Source organism: Pollachius pollachius, assembly GCF_949987615.1.
Source record: "Pollachius pollachius genome assembly, chromosome: 6".
NCBI classification, from domain to species: domain Eukaryota; kingdom Metazoa; phylum Chordata; class Actinopteri; order Gadiformes; family Gadidae; genus Pollachius; species Pollachius pollachius.
Window position 1 is genome coordinate 4,906,886 of NC_136939.1, and position 20,573 is coordinate 4,927,458.

The 20,573-nt window shown below is 47.8% G+C and overlaps 2 protein-coding genes across 2 annotated transcripts in view; one reads left to right on the forward strand and one right to left on the reverse strand.

Moving 5' to 3' along the window:
- Positions 1 to 227: 227 nt before the first annotated feature.
- On the forward strand, positions 228 to 7,013 carry trim47 (tripartite motif containing 47; the record flags this gene model as incomplete). Its single annotated transcript, XM_079737689.1, has 8 exons — positions 228 to 413; positions 748 to 959; positions 1,596 to 1,641; positions 3,119 to 3,214; positions 3,735 to 3,959; positions 4,318 to 4,340; positions 5,134 to 5,255; positions 5,809 to 7,013. The coding sequence occupies 8 exons, from the start codon at positions 228 to 230 to the stop codon at positions 6,336 to 6,338; spliced, it is 1,440 nt and encodes a 479-aa protein (XP_079593815.1). The 3' UTR covers positions 6,339 to 7,013.
- Positions 7,014 to 10,097: 3,084 nt separating this feature from the next.
- trim3b (tripartite motif containing 3b) overlaps positions 10,098 to 20,573 on the reverse strand; it is a 31,286-nt gene continuing 20,810 nt past the window's right edge. Inside the window, exons 6-16 of the mRNA XM_079738730.1 lie at positions 20,097 to 20,277; positions 19,708 to 19,809; positions 19,295 to 19,393; positions 18,689 to 18,841; positions 17,635 to 18,016; positions 15,427 to 15,530; positions 14,919 to 15,086; positions 14,382 to 14,550; positions 12,940 to 13,010; positions 11,849 to 11,989; positions 10,098 to 11,071 (exon numbers count right to left, since the gene is read on the reverse strand). Of these exons, the coding sequence (XP_079594856.1) occupies positions 10,919 to 11,071; positions 11,849 to 11,989; positions 12,940 to 13,010; positions 14,382 to 14,550; positions 14,919 to 15,086; positions 15,427 to 15,530; positions 17,635 to 18,016; positions 18,689 to 18,841; positions 19,295 to 19,393; positions 19,708 to 19,809; positions 20,097 to 20,277 (1,723 nt within the window). The 3' untranslated portion in view covers positions 10,098 to 10,918. The remainder of the gene's footprint in view (positions 11,072 to 11,848; positions 11,990 to 12,939; positions 13,011 to 14,381; positions 14,551 to 14,918; positions 15,087 to 15,426; positions 15,531 to 17,634; positions 18,017 to 18,688; positions 18,842 to 19,294; positions 19,394 to 19,707; positions 19,810 to 20,096; positions 20,278 to 20,573) is intronic.

Consider the following 20,573-nt stretch of genomic DNA (forward strand, 5'->3'; position numbering starts at 1 on the left):
GAGAGAGAGAGAGAGAGACAGAGAGAGAGAGAGAGAGAGGGAGAGAGAGAGAGAGAGAGAAAGAGAGAGAGAGAGAGAGAGAGAGAGAGAGAGAGAGAGAGAGAGCGAGAGAGAGAAAACTTTGCGCTGATAGGATAGGTTCAGCCGGCAGTCACACATCGTGACGGCGCTGCTTTTTTCCTGTACACTCCTCTGCGCGCCGTGTTGTTGTTTTTCTAAGGACCAACATGGCTACCGCGAGTGGTGCAGGAGAAGACCTCAGGAAAGAGCTGTCGTGCTCCATCTGTTTGGATTTCTTCAAAGAACCCGTCATATTAAAATGCGGACACAATTACTGCCGCTGTTGCATCCTCACGCACTGGGAGGAGACGGGCGACGTCTACAGTGGTTACCAGTGTCCCCAGTGTCGAGCGGTATGTGTGGCTGTGGTGGTGGTTTGCCGATGGGTTGATTCACATGCGTCAGTCAGTCGTCGTTCCCTGTCTTGTCTGTTCCCCGGTAGCTCCGTGTCGTGTCTCCGGTATTGTGGTCCTGGTAAAAGTGGCCGGCCTCGTGGGTGTGTGGACGGCACGGTGTTGGCAGCGGCGTCAGATGACGTCACCTCATTTCATCCTTTTTGGGGAGCGAAGATAACGATGGGAGAGAAATGTGTTGACGGTGACACATCGTGTTCACATTCCCCTCACGTCGTTTGTCAAATGCAGTTTCTGGATGAATTGTCTGTGCCACTGTCTGTCTCTGTCTCAGGTGTTCAACAAGAAGACCTTCACCAAGAACTACCTGGTCCAGAACCTGGTGGCCAAGGTGGAGGACTTTGAGTCGCTGGGCTCCTGTCCCCCCCCCTGCAAACCGATCAAAGTGGACGGCAAGTGTGAGCAGCACGGAGAGGAGCTGAAGCTCTACTGCGAGACGGACCACATGCCCATTTGTGTAGTCTGCAGGGAGTCGAGAGCACACAGGTATTACCTTCTTAGTAGAAGAGGATTAGGATGGAGTTAGAGTGTGTGTGTGTGTGTGTGTGTGTGTGTGTGTGTGTGTGTGTGTGTGTGTGTGTGTGTTTAACAAGTTGTTAGTGCTATTCACTCGTTTTGTACTATCACCTGTTTCCTAAAACCGGCCTTACAAGTTCATCATTCAGTTTAAAAGGCTATTAACTGAACAGTTATGGTGCGTTTAACTTGGCATGATATTCTTTTTTTTGTTTGGCATTGCATTGAATCGGAAACGGTTGCATTGCCAAGTAAGCCTAAAAACCAAAGGAATTTGATGTGGTGTGTGGTGTGTTGTGTGTGGTGTGTGGTGTGTTGTGTGTTGTGTGTGGTGTGTTATGTGCAGCCTTCTATTGCTTCGTGAGGCAGTAGGCCGAACTCTTGTCTAAACATCGACGTCCTTGAATCAACTCTCCCTGCTCACCAGTACAAACAAAAGGCTGTTATTGTGCCAATATCCGTTATCAAACCACTTGCTTGGGCTCGGTTTCGACTGGCCAAGCTATTCTATCTGAATACTTGGTAGTATGTGTGTACTACTGCATGGTGTGTCTGTGTGCGGGTATATACATGGGCCTCAATCCTGTGATCTGCTCTATGTTGTAGACACCATGAGGTCGTCCCAGTGCATGAAGTGGTCCATGACATGAAGGTATGAAAAAGAGTTTGAGACAAGGTCTTGACTAGCCCGGTCCTACCAGATTCTCGTACTCAATTTAATTTGCACAGAAAAGTCTGGCCACTCCATTGACAAACGTTAACTCACTTGAAGGCGGGTATCTGTTGGGAGTTTAAAACTATTGGATCTGCCCAGTGCCACTCTGGATCTGCCAAAAGCAATCGCTAACGTTTGGTCTTGGCAAACGTCTTCTGGCTACAACTCAAACTAGCGCACAACCTCAACGAAGTGGTTCTCAGCCACTCCCTCTGTTCGTTGATTGGACAGCCAAAATAATTGCTGCAGAAAACCCCGCAATTATACTGCAAATCCAGACCCAGTACTGAAGGGAAATGAAAATTGAGCAGGGGTACGTAGGCTGGCGGAGCCAGGCTGGGTCTTGACGTGATCATGTGTTCATAGTCCAGCCTCTAACAGTCTCAGGTAATAGCACAGTCTGCATGATGCTCTCAGGTCATGAACTGATTTACTTCAGCATTCCTGAAAAACAAAGGGTTTGTAGAGGATTATCTTATCCTATTTGATTCTACATTCCAATGAATTACACAAGTGACCTTAAGGATCACTCATGCTCCTTTACGGACACTGTCTGCTTGGAGACACTATCTTGTGATAGCGCTAAAATAACCCAAAGTGCTATACAACATATACTCAAAGGTCCCTGACGATAACATTTTGCCATCTCCGGTGCCTCGCTGCTCATTATCTACTAGTATCTCCTCCTCCTCTCTGATTTCCTCACAGGTACACATAATACAAAATGATATGGTAATGGAAGACCAGGGTATCACTCGACAGTATTACAAAATCAAAAATCCTTTTCTTGTTAGATGTCAGTCTCAACCCATCATATACGATTGCACTACAACCTGGAGCTAAGATGAGTTCACTCATAGGCCAACTGAACATCACAAGCTGGAATCAACCGGTTTGTGTCGCTTATACGTACTGTATAGATGAGAAGATATTCTTCTTTCTGTTGGACAGACTTTGCACTGCGTGAGCATGTGTTTGGTATTCTACTGAGCATGCTCAAATAAATCAATCCGTCGGATGTTGAGGTAATTTGTCCAGATGGAAATGGAGCTCACACGTTATTCATACATCCATCCTGACAATCAAATGTATAGGGTTAGGCCTATACATAGGCGGATCAGGACATCTTCAAGCCGGTGATGGTTGATACACTTTCAGAACCATTCAACCCTTTTTACAGTGTTTAAATCAAGTTAAAAATGGCAACCACACCAATGAAGTGAACAGTGAATTTAAAAGAAATGGCTAGAATATTTTGATCATGCAACGATGAATCCTGTCAATCAAAATGCAATAGTCAACTAGCATGTTCTAGATCTATGTTCACATGAGGGGATAGATGAGCAGATCTATGTAAAAAGTGAAGGGATGGTCTGTGTTCCTGGTTTGACTGGCTGCTGGGTCCTCCCTACAGATGGAGTTACAGCTGAGGCTGCTGGAACTGAACTGGCAGAAGTCGCGGTGTACCAGCGTCCGATTGGAGGACGAACGCACCAAGAACGAGTTAAAGGTACAGCACCGAGGCTGATCTCCATTCGACATTGTTTATCAGTGTGCCCTGATACGAGACTAAACTGATCACCTAAAACATTTGTTGTATCGGAATTGGTTGCGATCGCAGCAACTTATAATATTTCAGTGTCATGCAAGTCTATAGGGATGGTACATTAGAATGCATCATGGGATATTTTGTTGGTGATACTCCACCATTTTGAGAGGACTTTTGAGAGGAGTTGTAGTACTGTAAAATCCTAAATCAACGTAAATATACCGTAACTTAAGTCTTGCATGAAAAAGCGCTGTGCCATCATCTCGAACAGCACAATAAATCATTAATAACTCTCAAAAAAAAACAACCAACATTTTTTTGGGGGGGTTGTTGTGTGTCTGTTTGTCTCCGTCTGTGTGTCCGCATGTCTGTGTGTCTGTCCGTCCGTGTGTCTGCTTGTCCGTGTCTGTATCTGACCGTGTGTCTGTCCCTGGGTCCGTGTGTCCCTGCGTCCCTGTGTCCGCGCGTCCGCCCGCTGCAGCTGAAGAAGCAGCGTCTGAAGGAGAAGATTGAGGCGGATGTCGGCGCGTTGGTGCAGTTCCTGCTGGACGAGCGCGACGCGCTGCTGGACGGCCTGGACGCCGAGGAGGTGGCCACCACCGCCGTCCTGGACGACAACCTTAAGACGGTCAACGCCGAGGCGGCCGTCGTGGACGCCACCATCGCCGACGTCAACAACCACATCGCCGGGAAGACCAGCTTCGAGGTCGGTCGCTGGCCAACGCCGTCTGTGGTGTTGTTGTTGTTGTCGTTTCTTTGTCGTCATTGGTCAAGTCCCAAGACCAGTGGTTTACATTTTTTCGGGACATTAGTTTAGTATTAGATGTTGTAGCTACCACCGATTACTTTAATTGTCCTCATATTCTGCAACATTCATATTCTATGTAATTTCACCTGGTACTTTACTTTGAAACCCTGTTGAATGAAAAGTGGATTCTAAACAATGTCTGCCAGGGGATTGCCACTTGAGTGAAGTTCAACTACTTTCCTCTTAAATGTTTAATCAATGTAATTTAAAACGTTTTCTGTGTCATTAACACCTTCATTTCATTATCTTTTTCCAGAGTCTTGCTCAGTCCTACAATGAGTAAGTGGTTTAATACTGTATTTACAGCTTTCATTGAATATACCATGTTAAAGGCATTAGGATGTATTTAACTTAACTTAATTTAACACATTTTATAATGCAAAACAATAGCATAAAAACACACATCGTCACTATTAAACTGGTTTATTGCAATTTGTATGTTTCATCTACATCCTGACATTTATATGGATCGAGTTAAGAGAGTGTGTGTGTGTGTGTGTGTGTGTGTGTGTGTGTGTGTGTGTGTGCGTGTGCTGTTGTAGAAAATAACCGAATTCTATCACTTCAACTAAATAAGAGAGTATGAGGAATCAAGGAGTCCGGAGCAAGTATGACAGAAGACTTTATTGTTGAACAAGCAGCAACAAGGCCGAGTAGTTTGCAAAGCACTGCCGGTCATGAGATTCCTGTCTTTTTATTCTCACACACCAAGCTATTCCCCATAGGGTATGCCCGCCCACAGAATGCATACTAGTTCTCCTTTTAAGATAGGGGGGCCGGTCATCAATGCATTCATTTGAGATATATTGTCAACATCTGCAGCTCGTCTAAACTTTAAGTTGACGTCAGTGCACCCTGACGCCTTGACCCCAGACTCTCTGGCGCCGTGTCTAGGCTCTCCTATGGAGGGGAGAGGTGATTCAGCTGCGTTCCACTATTAATGTATTTATATGATATATAGGCCTGATAATACTCTAGTTTGATAGTTTAATAGTTTGCCATACAAAGTAATGGTTCATTTCTTCCATAGTGCCTGTACCTGTGTGCTAACGGCGTCCTCTGTCACCCTCAGAGCCATCCAATGCAAGGACTTCCCCCCCCTGGAGGCGGTGAACTGTCCCTCGGACTGGACCGACTTCTCGGGGCCCTTCCAGCTCATCGTGTGGAAGAAGATGATGCACGTGTTGCACACAAGTCAGTCCAACCCGTCTGTCGTCATGTATCTCTCCGTCTCAACCCTTCTCTCCCCCTTTGGGTCATGTCCCTCTCTCTCTTCCTAGTAGCGGTTCGGACCTCGGAATTATGCACACATTCACGCCGTCGGTGAATCACGTGCGCATAACATTGAAATGCAATCGTTTTCACACGCCTCGATGTTGTTGTGATCTTTCCATTTCGAAAATGGAGCTCAAGAAAGTTGGTCTGTCTCACTCTCCGTCTGTTGTGTTCTCACTCCCTTACTCTCATTTTGTCTGTCTTTCTTTTTCTCTCTTTCTCGTTGTTTCTTTCTCTTCTCTCTTTCTCTCCTGTCTCTCTCTACCTCTCTCTCCATCCCCTTTCTGTGTGTCTCTCTCTCTTTCTTGTTCTTTTTCTTTCTCTTCTCTCTTTCTCTCCTGTCTCTCTCTCTCTCTACCTCCTCTCCTGTCCCCCTCTCTCTGTCTCTCTCTCTCTCCCTGTCTGTCTCCCTCTCTCTGTGTGTCTCTCTCTCTCTCTGTCTCTCTCTCTCTCTCTGTCTCCCTCTCTCCAGTGCCCCAGAACCTGACCCTGGACCCGGACACGGCCCACCCCAACCTGCTGATCACGGACTTCGACACCAAGGTGGAGGAGGGCCGGGCCTGCGGCCACGAGCCCGACCTGCCAGCGCGCTTCACGCGCTTCTTCAGCGTGCTCGCCACGGCCAGCTACGCCGGCGGTCAGCACTACTGGGAGGTGGACGTCAAGGACAAGGGCGTGTGGTACCTGGGCGTCACCACCGAGTCCAGCAACCGCAAGGGCTTCGTCTCGCTCACCCCCTCGGCGGGCTACTGGAGCCTGTGCCTGCAGGACCGGCTGTACGCCAACGGCGAGAACGGCCGCATCCCGGTGGCGGACTACTGGAACTCGCCGCGCGTGGGCGTCTACCTGGACTACGACAACGGGCGCCTGTGCTTCTACGACGCCGTCACCATGAAGAAGCTGTACATGTTCAGCTCGCGCTTCCAGGAGCCCGTCTGCCCCTTCTTCAGCCCCGGGAAGAACGACCCGGGAAGCCGACTGCAGATCTGCCACTATTACTGAGGGGGAGGCTTGAGATAGGCCACTGCTACTGGGAGAGAGAGATAGGCCACTGCTACTGGGAGAAAGAGGGGGGGAGAGAGAGGCTGCAGATATGCCACTGTTAGTGAGCATATCTTTTGTTTTCTTTCATATCGTTTTTTGGCGGCCTGGACACAGAATTTTGTGCTTTTACGCAATAATATTCCACGGCGGCACATATATATTTATCAGTTCATAAGCCTTTGCGTTTACGTCACTGACGCCTATATTGTACATGTTTTTTTTCGGAGCAGCGGTACTGCAAATGATCGAGTGTATCTATCTTGTGTTTGAAGATCACTTTACAAATCTTAACATGGCGTTCTCTATGTGGATCAAAAGCACATTCTCAACCCGTCTCAGGGTAAAAATTATGACTCATGTCCCAGTTTATGGCTCGTTGTTTCCCAATCCCTACTGGAGTGTGAATGTTTCATACAATCTATACTGTTGGTGCTATTTTATGTTCTGGCCAAATTTTGTTTTTTAGCTGAGAAGGTTTCCCTGATTGTTTGGATGACTAACATGCCCATTTGCTATTGTGATTGCTTTTGTTATTTTAATGCATTGAAGTCTGAATGTATGGAAACATTTAATTTGGTTTTTATAGAATGTTATCACATTTTTGCTTTCCGTTCTCAAAAGAATCTGTTTTGGACCTGTACATGAAAGATTGCAGAAATAAGAGTTAAATGTTGTTTTTTCACACAATGTTAATAAATGTTCCAGTTATCAATGTTGCTTGTTTTATTTTTCGATGCTTGGATGTCAAGCATTTGGTTGTTTTCCATGCAATGAAAGATTTACCAACTAATTGTTCCCTATCAATTGAAGACAATGACTTCCACATTCTCGACGCTCAGTAACTGATTTTTCTCACTGTTCTTCAAGGGGGTCTTTATTTACTTACCATTACCTTAGCATCTTCTGCAGACCTCCCAAAGGGCTGATTTGGGGTTTGCATTTGCCCCAGAGTGTCCTGTAAGTTTAACTGGGATGACCTCCGGGTCATGGGTCTATAAAGCTTGAGACTTAAGACCTAATAACGCCAATTATTCAGACAATTCATAGTGTAATTCTTTAATATTTACAATAATATCCTTGCAGTAAGTAGACATATTGAGTATTTCATGTAATTGTGAGTCATGTAAGTAAATACTATTTCCATGATACCTTTTATCTGTGTCGGTAAATCAGTGATGATTAAAGATATGGACTGATGGAAAAAAAGAAAATACATGAGCAAACCATTGATATTTAGAACTGCAAAACAAAAAAACTCAAGATTATTCATTATCTAAACAAAGAAATTGATTAGCGTGACTAAATTCTACAAAGGTTGTAGAAACTAGATGGTAACCAGTTTCTGCAATCAGAACTTTAATGTAAACAAGTGCATGTGATTAACTTAGCAGTCTTCATCATAGTGCTCTGTAGCCTGCACAGCTAACCCAAGGAGCTACCGCAATGTTACCCCATCTTTAAGGTCCTGTTTACCGGTTCGTAGCCACAAGCAAACCAGGACTAATCCCTTATCGTGCGTTCACACCAAAAACGAAGTCTGAGTTTGCTCGCGCGAGTAGAAAACGTTACTCGCTCGAGTGATTTGCATGAGTTGGATTTACTTGCCTTAAGTGTAATAGGAGGGACTTCCTCTTATGACCGATTACGTTTTATTTCGGCAATTAAATCACAACCAGGGCCAAGATAACAACCACTATGAGCCTTTGCTTTACGTTGTGGAAGTACAAGAGACGTCGGAGAACCCGACGCATTCGTTTAAGATTCATAATATCGTCCGGAGGCGGCCCACAGCTTTTGGCCGTGATATTATATCACATAGATATAGAGCTCCGGGAGTCCGCAAACGGCAACAATAACTTTCTCCTCCATGCTGCGGTTCACTCTGGACCTCAGCTCAGGGAGTGAACGCTGATTGGCTGTGACGACCCAGCATCAGGCGAAATGCGCGGAAAAGTTCAAATATTTCCACTCGAGCGAGGGGTTCTCGCGAGTAGAATCACGCGACATCCGTGTGAACCTGGGTGTTTGAGCTGCACCATGCATCAATCCGCACCGCAGGTTTCTCGGGCGAAAGGTTTGCCTCTAAACGCGCGTTTGTATGGATTTGCACCGACTCTTTCTTGGTGTGAACACGCCTTTAGGAAAGCAGTTGAACGTTGAGGTTGTGACGGCTGAATGAAAAGCCCCTAAAAACGCGGGATGTAAGCAAAGTGAGGCAACCGCTGAGTTAAATGTGAGTATAAAGCGAAAGACCAAACGAACACGAAGTAAACACACAGCGCACGGTTGTGTCCCAAAGTGCCTGTCTGCAATTAGGACCGCACGTTTTTGCGACACACAATACGTTACAGTCAAAAGAAGTGTGGATGATAAATACACACAAATCCATATATTACTCTTGTAAACTATCTAACCTTTTTTTCTCATTATCTTTGTGCAACGTTCGACAACGACGTACAACAACACATTTTGGCAGCGGGAAGCGACTGTTTGTCTTAATGTGAGCACGTTGAAAGGATCCCCAACGCTAGGTGGTGCTGTCGTTCCCCAGGGACAGTCAGCAGTTGGTTGGCAAAGAGCAGAGAGAGCGAGGTCAAAATGCACCCGTTAGAAAAATACATTTCGAGGAAATCATGTAGAAAAGAAAATCTAAAAAATAAATACAATTCCTTTGGAAAATCATACAGCGCAATAACACATTTATAATGTGTTTCTCGATGTTTCCTACTTTAAACAGCTGCCTACTACCGTTGAATGTATTGATATACTACAGTGTGTTATATATCCGTTATATAGGGAACTAACCTTGGCCCTATATATATATATATATATATATATATATATATATATATATATATATATATATATATATATATATATATATATATATATATATATATATATTGAGTAGGCCTATGTATACCAACCCTGAGGTTCTAGACAGGACCACGCCACAGACCAGGGGGGTGTGAATGACTCCTAATCTACTTACATTGAGGCCTAGTACTTTTCCGCAGACAACAATGGGAGTGGAGATGTTCAGAGATCAAGGACAAAAAAGACAACCTATTTTATCTTCATAAGTAAACTGACAACAATAAAATCTGTCTAATTATATATAATATGTGTACGGGCAATCCGATTGTCTTGATGTCTGGTTTAGATTCTTACGATTCGGTGTGTGGAACTAGAGCTATACAATACAACCATAATGTAGGATATTATACTATGTTGATATGATTGGGGGGGTGGGTGCTTTGGTTAAAGTCATAAAAGAGCCTGATAGAGGATGAATCCTTGTTGTAATCTTTGCCTGCGTCTCATTGGAATGAATGGAAAGGATTCAGAAACAGCATAGAAAAGGGAAATCTGGATTTTGTGTACACCGGGAATCTGGGCCATATAGGAAAGGCGATCGTTAAAAGTTCATTTTAAACCACAAAGTTTGATTGGTAGCCAAGGATGAGCTGACAATACTGACGCACATCGCTAGACTAGTGACATATCATCATAAAGCTCTGACCCTACCCATAAGGCTGATTATGGATAACTAACCCTTAGCACATGAAGGCATATGATTCATGTCCTTATTTGATACGTCAGTTCTTTACACTCGGGATACTCATGGCTACGGCTATGTTAGCTTGATATTAAACCATGGCCAGTATGGGTTCATCTCTTCTGGCCGTTCTACCAGTTATGACCAGTAAAGGTAGCACACTGTATTGCAGGTTGCTGTGGTAAAATATATTATCGCCAGTAACGCATAACCAGGAGACTGCTATGTCTGTCCTCCAGCGAAGCAATAGCCTTTAAGATTATCGAAAGCATTACCCAGAATGCCCGGCGTTCCAAGCGCAACTCCCCGCCGCTATGTAAAGTCATCGATAGTGTGTGACTTAAAAGTTTACAACTTCAGAACATTTGGTGGTAGATTGAAGATAGAATACGGTAAATAGAACGGCAGTTGAACAAAAGTCAAGAGGAATCTCAGCGCAACCTTTTAGGGGGTTTTCCTAAGCGATATTGGTGCAGAGGCGGGATTTGGGAGATCAAGCCATGGAACGTCACGTGCACGATAGAGTTCCGCTCACGTGCACGAGAGCGTTCCGTTCACGTGCAGGAGAGCGTTCTGTTCACGTGCACGAGAGAATTCCACTCACGTTTACTGTCCTCCACTCACGTGCACAAGAGAGTTCCGCTCGCGTGCACGAGAGAGTTCGGCTCACGTGCACTGTCCTCCGCTCACGTGCACGAGAGAGTTCCGCTCCCGTACACGAGAGAGTTCCGTTCGCGTGCACGAGAGGGTTCGGCTCACGTGCACTGTCCTCCGCTCACGTGCAACGACAGAGTTCTGTTCACGTGCACGCAAGAGTTCTGTTCACGTGCACGAGAGAGTTCCGTTCACGTGCACGAGAGTTTGGCTCACGTGCACTGTCCTCCGCCGACGTGCAACGAGAGAGTTCCACTCACGTGCACGAGAAAGTCTCGCTCACGTGCACTGTCCTCCGCTGACGTGCGCTGTCCTCCGCCCAGCCTCACTGCAGGTAGCGGTACACCTTGAAGCAGTGGTTGCCGGAGTCGGCCACGGCCACGTTCCCGTCCGAGGTGAGGGCCAGACCCTGGGGCCCGTACAGGGGGTCCGCAGACGTGTTGATGTAGGACAGGAAAGAACCTGTGCTGTCGAAGACCTAAGACACACACACACACACACACACACACACACACACACACACACATAGACATAGACATAGACAGACACAGACAGACACACGCACACACAGACATAGACAGACACACACACACAGACATAGACACAAACACACACACACACACACACGAAAAACGAGGAAGGGATTACAAAATGCTCTCTCCATCCCCCTATTCCTGAGTTCCAACAGGTTTCACCGTTTGAATGTTTATTTTGGAACAGTTCTGTAAACACCAAAGTCGTAAATCCATGATACCCCCTCCCAAGGAATGACCCTCTCTCAACCCTCGCCCATCTGGTTGTAATAAAGTGGTTGGGTTGGGGGTAGGGCTCACATTCTAGAGAAGATAAGACCTTTCTGGAGGTATCTGGCGGTAGATCACCCAGACACAGTCCACACAATACACTCTGTTTATGTTAGAGAGAGAGAGAGAGAGAGAGAGAGAGAGGAAGGAGGCAGAGAGAGAGAGGTGAGGGAGACAGAGAAAGGAGAGAGAGAAAGACGAGAGACAGAGAAAGAGGAGGGACAGAAAAATAGCGAAAGAGTGAAAGAGAGAGAGAGAAAGAGAAGTTACCCTTACCCAGGGCTGGAATTTACACACACAGATGTGACACAGTGTTGCTCTGTGTTTTCTCGCTCTAAAGTTTTAACACTTTAAGAATAAGCTCCATAAGACGTTCCACTAAATGTCAGCTGACCTGAAGTGAGAGCCTGTGTCAGTCAGGACTTTAAGCGGGTCAAGGTCGGGGATCTCACCTGTATCCTGCTGTTCCCCCAGTCGGCCACAATGATGTTTCCATTGGCGTCAACGGCCACGCCGGTGGGCGCGTTGAACTGGCCGTTCCCTTCCCCGTGGGAGCCGAACCGGAAGAGGAACTCTCCGTCCGCGTTGTACACCTGAGGAGCAACAAGGAGACAACATGGCCGCCACTTCGTCACCGAGTCGGGTGACCGCTGACACTAAGTATTGAGACGTAATCCCTGCCGAGGTATGGATCTATATTTATTTAAATAAGGCTGATGTTCACATTTACATTTACATTGAGGACATTAAGCTTTTATCCAAAGCAACTTAGAATAAGTACATTTGTCAGAAGAAAGAGAAACAAAAATATATCGTTGTCAGTATGGTAAGGATGCTCATAGAAACAAGCCAGGCACTAACAATCGCTAGGTTACCCCATTCCCCGTATACAAAAAAGATAGATAGGATAAATGCTACACAACTAAGTACTACTACTAAGTGCGACATATAAAACATACTATGTACATTACGTACATTAAGTGCAAGGACAAACAACATAAGTAGGAGGGGTGGGACGGGATGGCTATGCAGAGTCCAGGTGAACTCTGGAGAAGTGAGTCTTTGCAGTGTTTATACAGTGGTGAGGGTGAATGATGATCATTCTTAGGGCTGAACGATTTGGGGAAATAATCTAATTGCGATTATTTTGGCCAATATTGCGATTGCGATTTAATATGCGATTTTTTAAATTGATTAATTTCCTTATAGTATGACCAACAGAACATTGGAAGCAGTCAACATATAAACTGCTCTTTCCTTTAGGACAGGCAGATGTGTTGAGATGAATTGATATTATGACATTTTTATTTAATTATTGAATTGTAAAACAAAAATAAATCGAAGTCTTACTGATCTCCTGTCAGTAACGGTAACAACCCCCCAAAAAAATAGAAAAAAACACACAAAAAATAATACTTTTTTAGTTATTTTTTTATCGCAGCCTTTGCGATTTGCATATTGCGTTCTATTACATCGCGATTTCGATTTGAATTTGATTAATCGTTCAGCCCTACTTAATAATTGCAATATTTTCATATTTTACCTTCACAGAGTGATTGTGGAAGTCAGTCACAATGATTTCGTTCTTGTTGTTCACAGCCACAAAGTGCGGACCTGGAGGAAAGGGATCGTATTGCAGTGTTAATGCACAGTTTGATGTCTTTTTCTACACTTGGGAATGAGGATTATGCCGATAGCCACCCACCTTGTTTTCCAACACTTGCTTTAACCGTTTAAACCATAAGTAGAGTTGTGTCAAAAAAATATATCAGTGTTTTAATCTCAAAATCCAGACTTTTACCCCCAATTGAATATACTTTCTTTTTTTTTTGTAGAATCAGAGTTAATCACTTGATTGTTTAAAAACAAGAGCCATTTGTTTCATGCACAAAGATGCTCCAAGTTGATTAAATTGAAGTCAATCTCTGCATACGACAACCAAACAATCACAAAACCACTCCATCTCAATGGGCTCTCACAACTTTATAGTTGTAAGCATTAGATGGTTTTAAGGCTGAATGCTTTAATGTATTATTGAAGTATTAGATACAGATAGTGAAAGGAGAAATCACTGATGCTTCCTATAGTGTTATTGCATGATTTGACACACGTTTCACTTCTATTTCCTGCTTATGTTGTCATCACAATGTTATTTGATTCTGTTATTTCACGGTCACGTCACATCAGTTTCATATGCCAACATTATCATCATATAAAACAATTACAAATACGGAAGAATCAACAAAACACGATTGACATGGTACTATTGATCTTCCTGATCACATTCCACAACAAACCATACCTCACATGAGTTAAATAAAAACAGGTTGATCAAAAGGTGTGTTTGAGAGTAACTAGGGAGCAAGGTTAGACAAGGCACTGGGTTACAGACTACGGTGGTACCAACCCCACACTCAATACTTACTGAAAACTGGGACTGACTTATTTACAATTGGGCCAAGTTTTTCTGAAGGGGAGAACAGGAGGAAGAACAGACATAGAGGAGGGTATTCAGAGGTGAGAGATAGGCAATAGGAAATGAGGGCATAACCTAAACGCTCTTCACAGAGCCAAAATGAGTCAGTGCGCGGGAACCCCTCCTTACCTCTCAAACTATCCCTACATGTCCCCTTGGTTCACTATCAGAGGAGAGGATGAGAGCAGATGCCCCTCCCCTTACCTGCTAACTACCTTTCAACACTCCCCCTCACCTGCTAAATACCTATCAGAAGCCCCACTACCTCACCTGCTAATTACCCATTAGATGCCCCTCCCGTCACCTGCTAAATACCTATCAGAAGCCCCACTACCTCACCTGCTAATTACCCATCAGATGTCCCTCCCCTTACCTGCTAACTACCTTTCATAAGCCCCTCCCCTCACCAGCTTACTACCTTTCATAAGCCCCTCCCCTCACCTGCTAACTACCTTTCATAAGCTCCTCCCCTCACCTGCTAACTACCTTTCATAAGCCCCTCCCCTCACCTGCAAACTGCCTCTCGGACGTCCCCCGCGCTCCAAACTTGTTGACCAGCTTCCCGTTGGACTGGAAGATGAAGACGCAGCAGGCCTTGTTGTCCACGGCGATGATGTGTCCGTTCCTGTCCACGGCCACGCCCTTCGGCCCCATGAGACGCCCCGCCCCGATTTTGTTCTGGGGAGGAGGAAGTGGGGAAGGGGAGGGGGGGGGGGGGAAAGGTGAATAAAACAGCATCCCAGATGGAGATGTAAATACAGAATAGGGTATGATGACGGGATTTGGGAGTTGGGAATTTGTTTGAACAAAATGGGGTAGATTAGATAAGATACAACTTTATTAGTCCCCCGTAGGAGTTATTTGTTTGTTGCAACAGCCCAGCAGAAGTCGAAAACACAGGATAAAATACAATAAAACAAAATGACAAAGTACTAATGAAAACAAAAATAGACGCTAAGGTAAATGCTTAACTAAAAAAAGTGTTTCAAAATTGAACACCATCAAAAACATGTGTTTGTCTTTGCATCGGTGGGTCATTATGTCACCTTGAACTTGCCGTCCGATGAGAAGATGCTGACCCAGCGGTTGTCATAGTCCGCCACCACGATGTCCCCGTTCAGGTCCACGCTCACACCCGTAGGCCTCTGGAGCTGCCCCGGGGAACGCCCCCGGACCCCAAACCGCATCTTGAACTGCCCGTCGTTGGAGAACACCTGCGGACGAAGGGAGGTCAGAAGAACAGTTTGGTGCAAAGACTCACAGTGGTGAGACTCCAGTGCTACAGAGCTGGGCTGAAGGGTGACATGTTTTTGATGTGTACATACTGTGTATGTTGGTGCACCGGTAATACAGTCAGTCATCAGTCAATCAATCAAATCAGTCAATCAATCAAATACAGTCAGTCATTGATCAGTATTCAGTCGTCCATCAATCAGTCAGTCATCATTTGTCAGTCAATCAGTCAGTCAGTCAATGATCAGTCACGAGTCTGTCAGTCATTATTCAGTCAGTCAATCATCAGTCAGTCAATCATAGTCAGTCAGTCAGTCCCACCTGTATGCACTGGTTGTTGCTGTCTGCCACCACCACCCTGCCGTTGCTGGAGGCTGAGATGCCCTGGAGGTTGGTGAACTCGCCCTTCTCTCGGCCTCTTGAACCTGAGGAGACAAAGACCTTCAACTTCAGGGACACCTTCACTAACCCAGCCAAAAAATGACAAAGAAGTTCATGAGCTGATAGATTTGACTCATGAAATTAATCGTTTTTTAAAAAAGAAGCCTTCGTGGCCCTAGCCTTGCAGCCCTAGCCCTCTTGGCAACAGCCCTTGGGGCCCTACACCTAGTGGCCCTAGCCCTTGCGGTCCTTGCCCTTGGGGCCCTAAACCTTGTGGCCCTAGCCTCTTGGCCCTCGCCCTTGGGGCTCTAAACCTCGTGGCCCTAGCCTCTTGGCCCTCGCCCTTGGGGCTCTAAACCTCGTGGCCCTAGCCTCTTGGCCCTCGCCCTTGGGGCTCTAAACCTCGTGGCCCTAGCCTCTTGGCCCTCGCCCTTGGGGCTCTAAACCTCGTGGCCCTAGCCTCTTGGCCCTCGCCCTTGGGGCTCTAAACCTCGTGGCCCTAGCCTCTTGGCCCTCGCCCTTGGGGCCCTAAACCTCGTGGCCCTAGCCTCTTGGCCCTCGCCCTTTGGGCTCTAAACCTCGTGGCCCTAGCCTCTTGGCCCTCGCCCTTGGGGCTCTAAACCTCGTGGCCCTAGCCTCTTGGCCCTCGCCCTTTGGGCTCTAAACCTCGTGGCCCTAGCCTCTTGGCCCTCGCCCTTGGGGCTCTAAACCTCGTGGCCCTAGCCTCTTGGCCCTCGCCCTTGGGGCTCTAAACCTCGGGGCCCTAGCCTCTTGGCCCTCGCCCTTAGGGCTCTAAACCTCGTGGCCCTAGCCTCTTGGCCCTCGCCCTTGGGGCCCTAAACCTCGTGGCCCTAGCCTCTTGGCCCTCGCCCTTGGGGCTCTAAACCTCGTGGCCCTAGCCTCTTGGCCCTCGCCCTTGGGGCTCTAAACCTCGTGGCCCTAGCCTCTTGGCCCTCGCCCTTGGGGCCCTAAACCTCGTGGCCCTAGCCTCTTGGCCCTCGCCCTTTGGGCTCTAAACCTCGTGGCCCTAGCCTCTTGGCCCTCGCCCTTGGGGCTCTAAACCTCGTGACCCTAGCCTCTTGGCCCTCGCCCTTGGGGCTCTAAACCTCTTGGCCCTAAACCCTTGGGGCCCTACACCTTGTGGCCCTAGCCCTTGCGGTCCTCGCCCTTGGGGCTCTAAACCTCGTGGCCCTAGCCTCTTGGCCCTCGCCCTTTGGGCTCTAAACCTCGTGGCCCTAGCCTCTTGGCCCTCGCCCTTGGGGCTCTAAACCTCGTGACCCTAGCCTCTTGGCCCTCGCCCTTGGGGCTCTAAACCTCTTGGCCCTAAACCCTTGGGGCCCTACACCTTGTGGCCCTAGCCCTTGCGGTCCTCGCCCTTGGGGCTCTAAACCTCGTGGCCCTAGCCTCTTGGCCCTCGCCCTTTGGGCTCTAAACCTCGTGGCCCTAGCCTCTTGGCCCTCGCCCTTGGGGCTCTAAACCTCGTGGCCCTAGCCTCTTGGCCCTCGCCCTTGGGGCTCTAAACCTCTTGGCCCTAAACCCTTGGGGCCCTACACCTTGTGGCCCTAGCCCTTGCGGTCCTCGCCCTTGGGGCTCTAAACCTCGTGGCCCTAGCCTCTTGGCCCTCGCCCTTTGGGCTCTAAACCTCGTGGCCCTAGCCTCTTGGCCCTCGCCCTTGGGGCTCTAAACCTCGTGGCCCTAGCCTCTTGGCCCTCGCCCTTGGGGCTCTAAACCTCTTGGCCCTAAACCCTTGGGGCCCTACACCTTGTGGCCCTAGCCCTTGCGGTCCTCGCCCTTGGGGCTCTAAACCTCGTGGCCCTAGCCTCTTGGCCCTCGCCCTTAGGGCTCTAAACCTCGTGGCCCTAGCCTCTTGGCCCTCGCCCTTGGGGCTCTAAACCTCGTGGCCCTAGCCTCTTGGCCCTCGCCCTTGGGGCCCTAAACCTCGTGGCCCTAGCCTCTTGGCCCTCGCCCTTTGGGCTCTAAACCTCGTGGCCCTAGCCTCTTGACCCTAAACCCTTGGGGCCCTACACCTTGTGGCCCTAGCCCTTGCGGTCCTTGCCCTTTGGGCTCTAAACCTCGTGGCCCTAAACCCTTGGGGCCCTACCGTGGCCCTACCCCCCTAGCACTCCCGGCGGGGGGGGGGACACCCACCTACTCTGTAGATGAGCTCGTCCTCGATGGGGTTCTCCTTCTTCTTGGTGGTGCTGTACATGCTGGAGGGCCGGCGCACCGCCTTCTGCCTCACGTGGCCCCCGGTGCCACTGGGGGACTTGACGCGGCGCTTGACGTCGTCGGGGGACTGCGGTACGTCGGAGGGCTTGAGGGCCCGCAGGCGGAAGGGGCTGCCGCGGAGGGGCTGGCCGTACAGCGCCAGGCTGAACAGGAAGTCCCCCTCGGCACGCAGGACGTAGCCCACCTCGTACGTCCCGTTCTTGTTGTCCGTGACCTCGGCGTCGGCCGCGGCAACGCCGTCGCCTGCCGAGGTGATCTCCGCCCGCAGGAGGGCGTTGCCCGTCCGCACCAGCTCCCCGTCCTGTGGGGGGGGGGGTGGGGTGGGATAGGGGACAGGGTTATGTAAAGGGAGGGACAGTCATACGGAGACATCAGGGATAGACATGGACAAAGACATGGAAGGACTTCAAAGACACTCCAGATGCCCACAAACAGCCATACCTGTTGGGAGAAATACAACAATGTGCGAACGCAGCAGCAAGATTCGTCACCTGTTGTGACGAGAGAAGGACCTCAAACTCCCCATAGACTCATCCCCCTGGACTCACTCTGCACACAATCTTTAACTTGTCTGTTTATACGAGATACTGTAATTTTTGTAATTTTTATAATATCGCACATTTTATTGTTCACCTGCTTTGGCAATGCAAATGTATATTTCTCATGGCAATAAAGCTTTTTTGAAATGAAATTGAAATTGAGAGAGAGAGAGAGAGAGAGAACAAGAATTGAACAACCACCACATAACCTCAGAGTAGCTCTAGGTAGTGTCTGCAAACAAACTGCTGCATGTAACTATAACTACTATATGTAAAAAATAACGTTAAATGAACTAAATCTATTGATTCAATCATTTTCTTACTGAAGCAAATCAAATGTTCCCCTGGAAAAAAAAACACAAAAAAACAAACGAAGATATCAACCAAAAATGCCCACTGCTGAATGTAATCCTGGACTCTGTCCGGTACCCTACCTTGTCCTTGGTCGTCACGGTAACGCTCTGTGGCACCCCCGTGGTGGCGTGGCGCAGGCCCTCCCCGGTGGCCACCGAGGTGTGGGCCACGGCCGCCGTGGTGATCAGGACCCCCAGGTTCTGGATGGAGCGGCGCAGCCCGTCCGTCTCCACCTGCAGGGGGCAGCAGAGACACACGACGATACAGCCACACACACACACACACACTCAGTGACCCACACTTAAAATAAGTTAGTTACTTTTAGTTAATAACCATACAAACCGTACCCGTAATCAACATTGTGTTATGACAGAAGATACTAAAACATCTATTCATCAAAAAATGGGAGCAATGTGAACTATTCTAGTGAGAGAACTATTCTAAAGGGAGGGGGAGAGAGAGAGAGAGAGAGAGAGAGAGAGAGAGAGAGAGAGAGAGAGAGAGAGAGAGAGAGAGAGAGAGAGAGAGAGAGAGAGAGAGAGAGAGAGAGAGAGAGAGAGAGAGAGAGAGAGAGAAGCGAGAGAGAGAGATCAAGGTACGAGAGAGCACGAGAGAGAGAGAGAGAGAGAGAGAGAGAGAGAGGAGAACGGGGGGGGGTGGGGGCAGTGTGAACTGACAGCTCTTACCTGACAGTCCAGGTGTGCGTTCTGATGCGGTTTCTCTGGGAAGTCGTGTCTAGCCAGCGCCGTGACGCGCTCGCTCATCTGCTTCTGCACCAGCAGCACCTGGCCGCCAAACACAGGGGAAAGAGCGTGTAATAACTGCATCATTATTGTCATTTTACTGTGGTTTGGTGGTGTGGATCTGTCAAGCATATACCAGAACAAATTCTATTTACTCGTATTGTGATTCAAGGAGCATACATTTTTGGAACATAAACAGCGTAAGAATTTATTTAGAGATTTCTGCTTTTAGTTAACAAGTTTTACTGCATTGGTGTCGCTGCAATTCCATTGGCTGCAACTAGCATCAGTCACATTAACCGACTGGTTCCCGTGGTTGGATTGGCTGTGGGTCCTCTTTGTGCGCTGGGACCTACCTCCGTGGAGCTCCCGTGGCTCAGGGCCTGCTCTGTGAAGCCACAGCTGCTCTGGATGTGCTCTGCCCCCTGCAGGAGGGAGGTCAGCTGGGCCTGCAGCACCTGGGAGGACACAGGGAGGAGCGGAGAGGAAGGAAGCCCATTGGATGAGAGAGAAGGGGAAAGATTGAGGAAGGCGAGAGAGAGAGAGATGGAGTCAAAGTAGCACGAAGATGTGAAAGGTCATATCGCACGTCTGTTTGACCCTCTGTCATACTTGAGAAACTTTCTAGCGCAGAGTTAAGTTTAACGGAGCAAATAGAAAAGTGACATAGTGCAGCTTTAAAATAGAGTAGTCAATGTCAAGAAAGCGTCCATGCCAGCGGCCATGTCTAAACATCTGTCTCCACCTTCTGCTTGGAGCTGCAGATGTTCTCCAGGTCAGTGATCAGGGCGTTCTTGCGCTGCTGTAGCGCCCTCTCCAGGTCGTCGAAGGTACTGCTGATCCCGGCCACTGCCTGGTTCTTCCCCTCCGTGAGCTGCCGGGAGATCTCCGTCACCAGCTCGATGGCCGCCGTCAGTTGGGGGAGTCTGGGGGCGGAGCAGGAAGTACACACACACACACATGTCATCCTAAACATGCAGTGATTGACTTCACTACACATACACCCGAACCACATCCAGTAGCATTGTACTTCTATGCGAACAGAATTAATTTGATTTTATTCTTATTTTTAAGTTATTTGTTTAATTGTGTGCTGCTGTTCGATCCAAATCCCCTCCCAAGTACTCATAGAAGCAAATCCATAATAATGATAGTATAGTATAAGTTTAGTTGTAGTGTAAATTAAGCCTATAGTCAAGCGTTGATATTGATGATGAAAGTG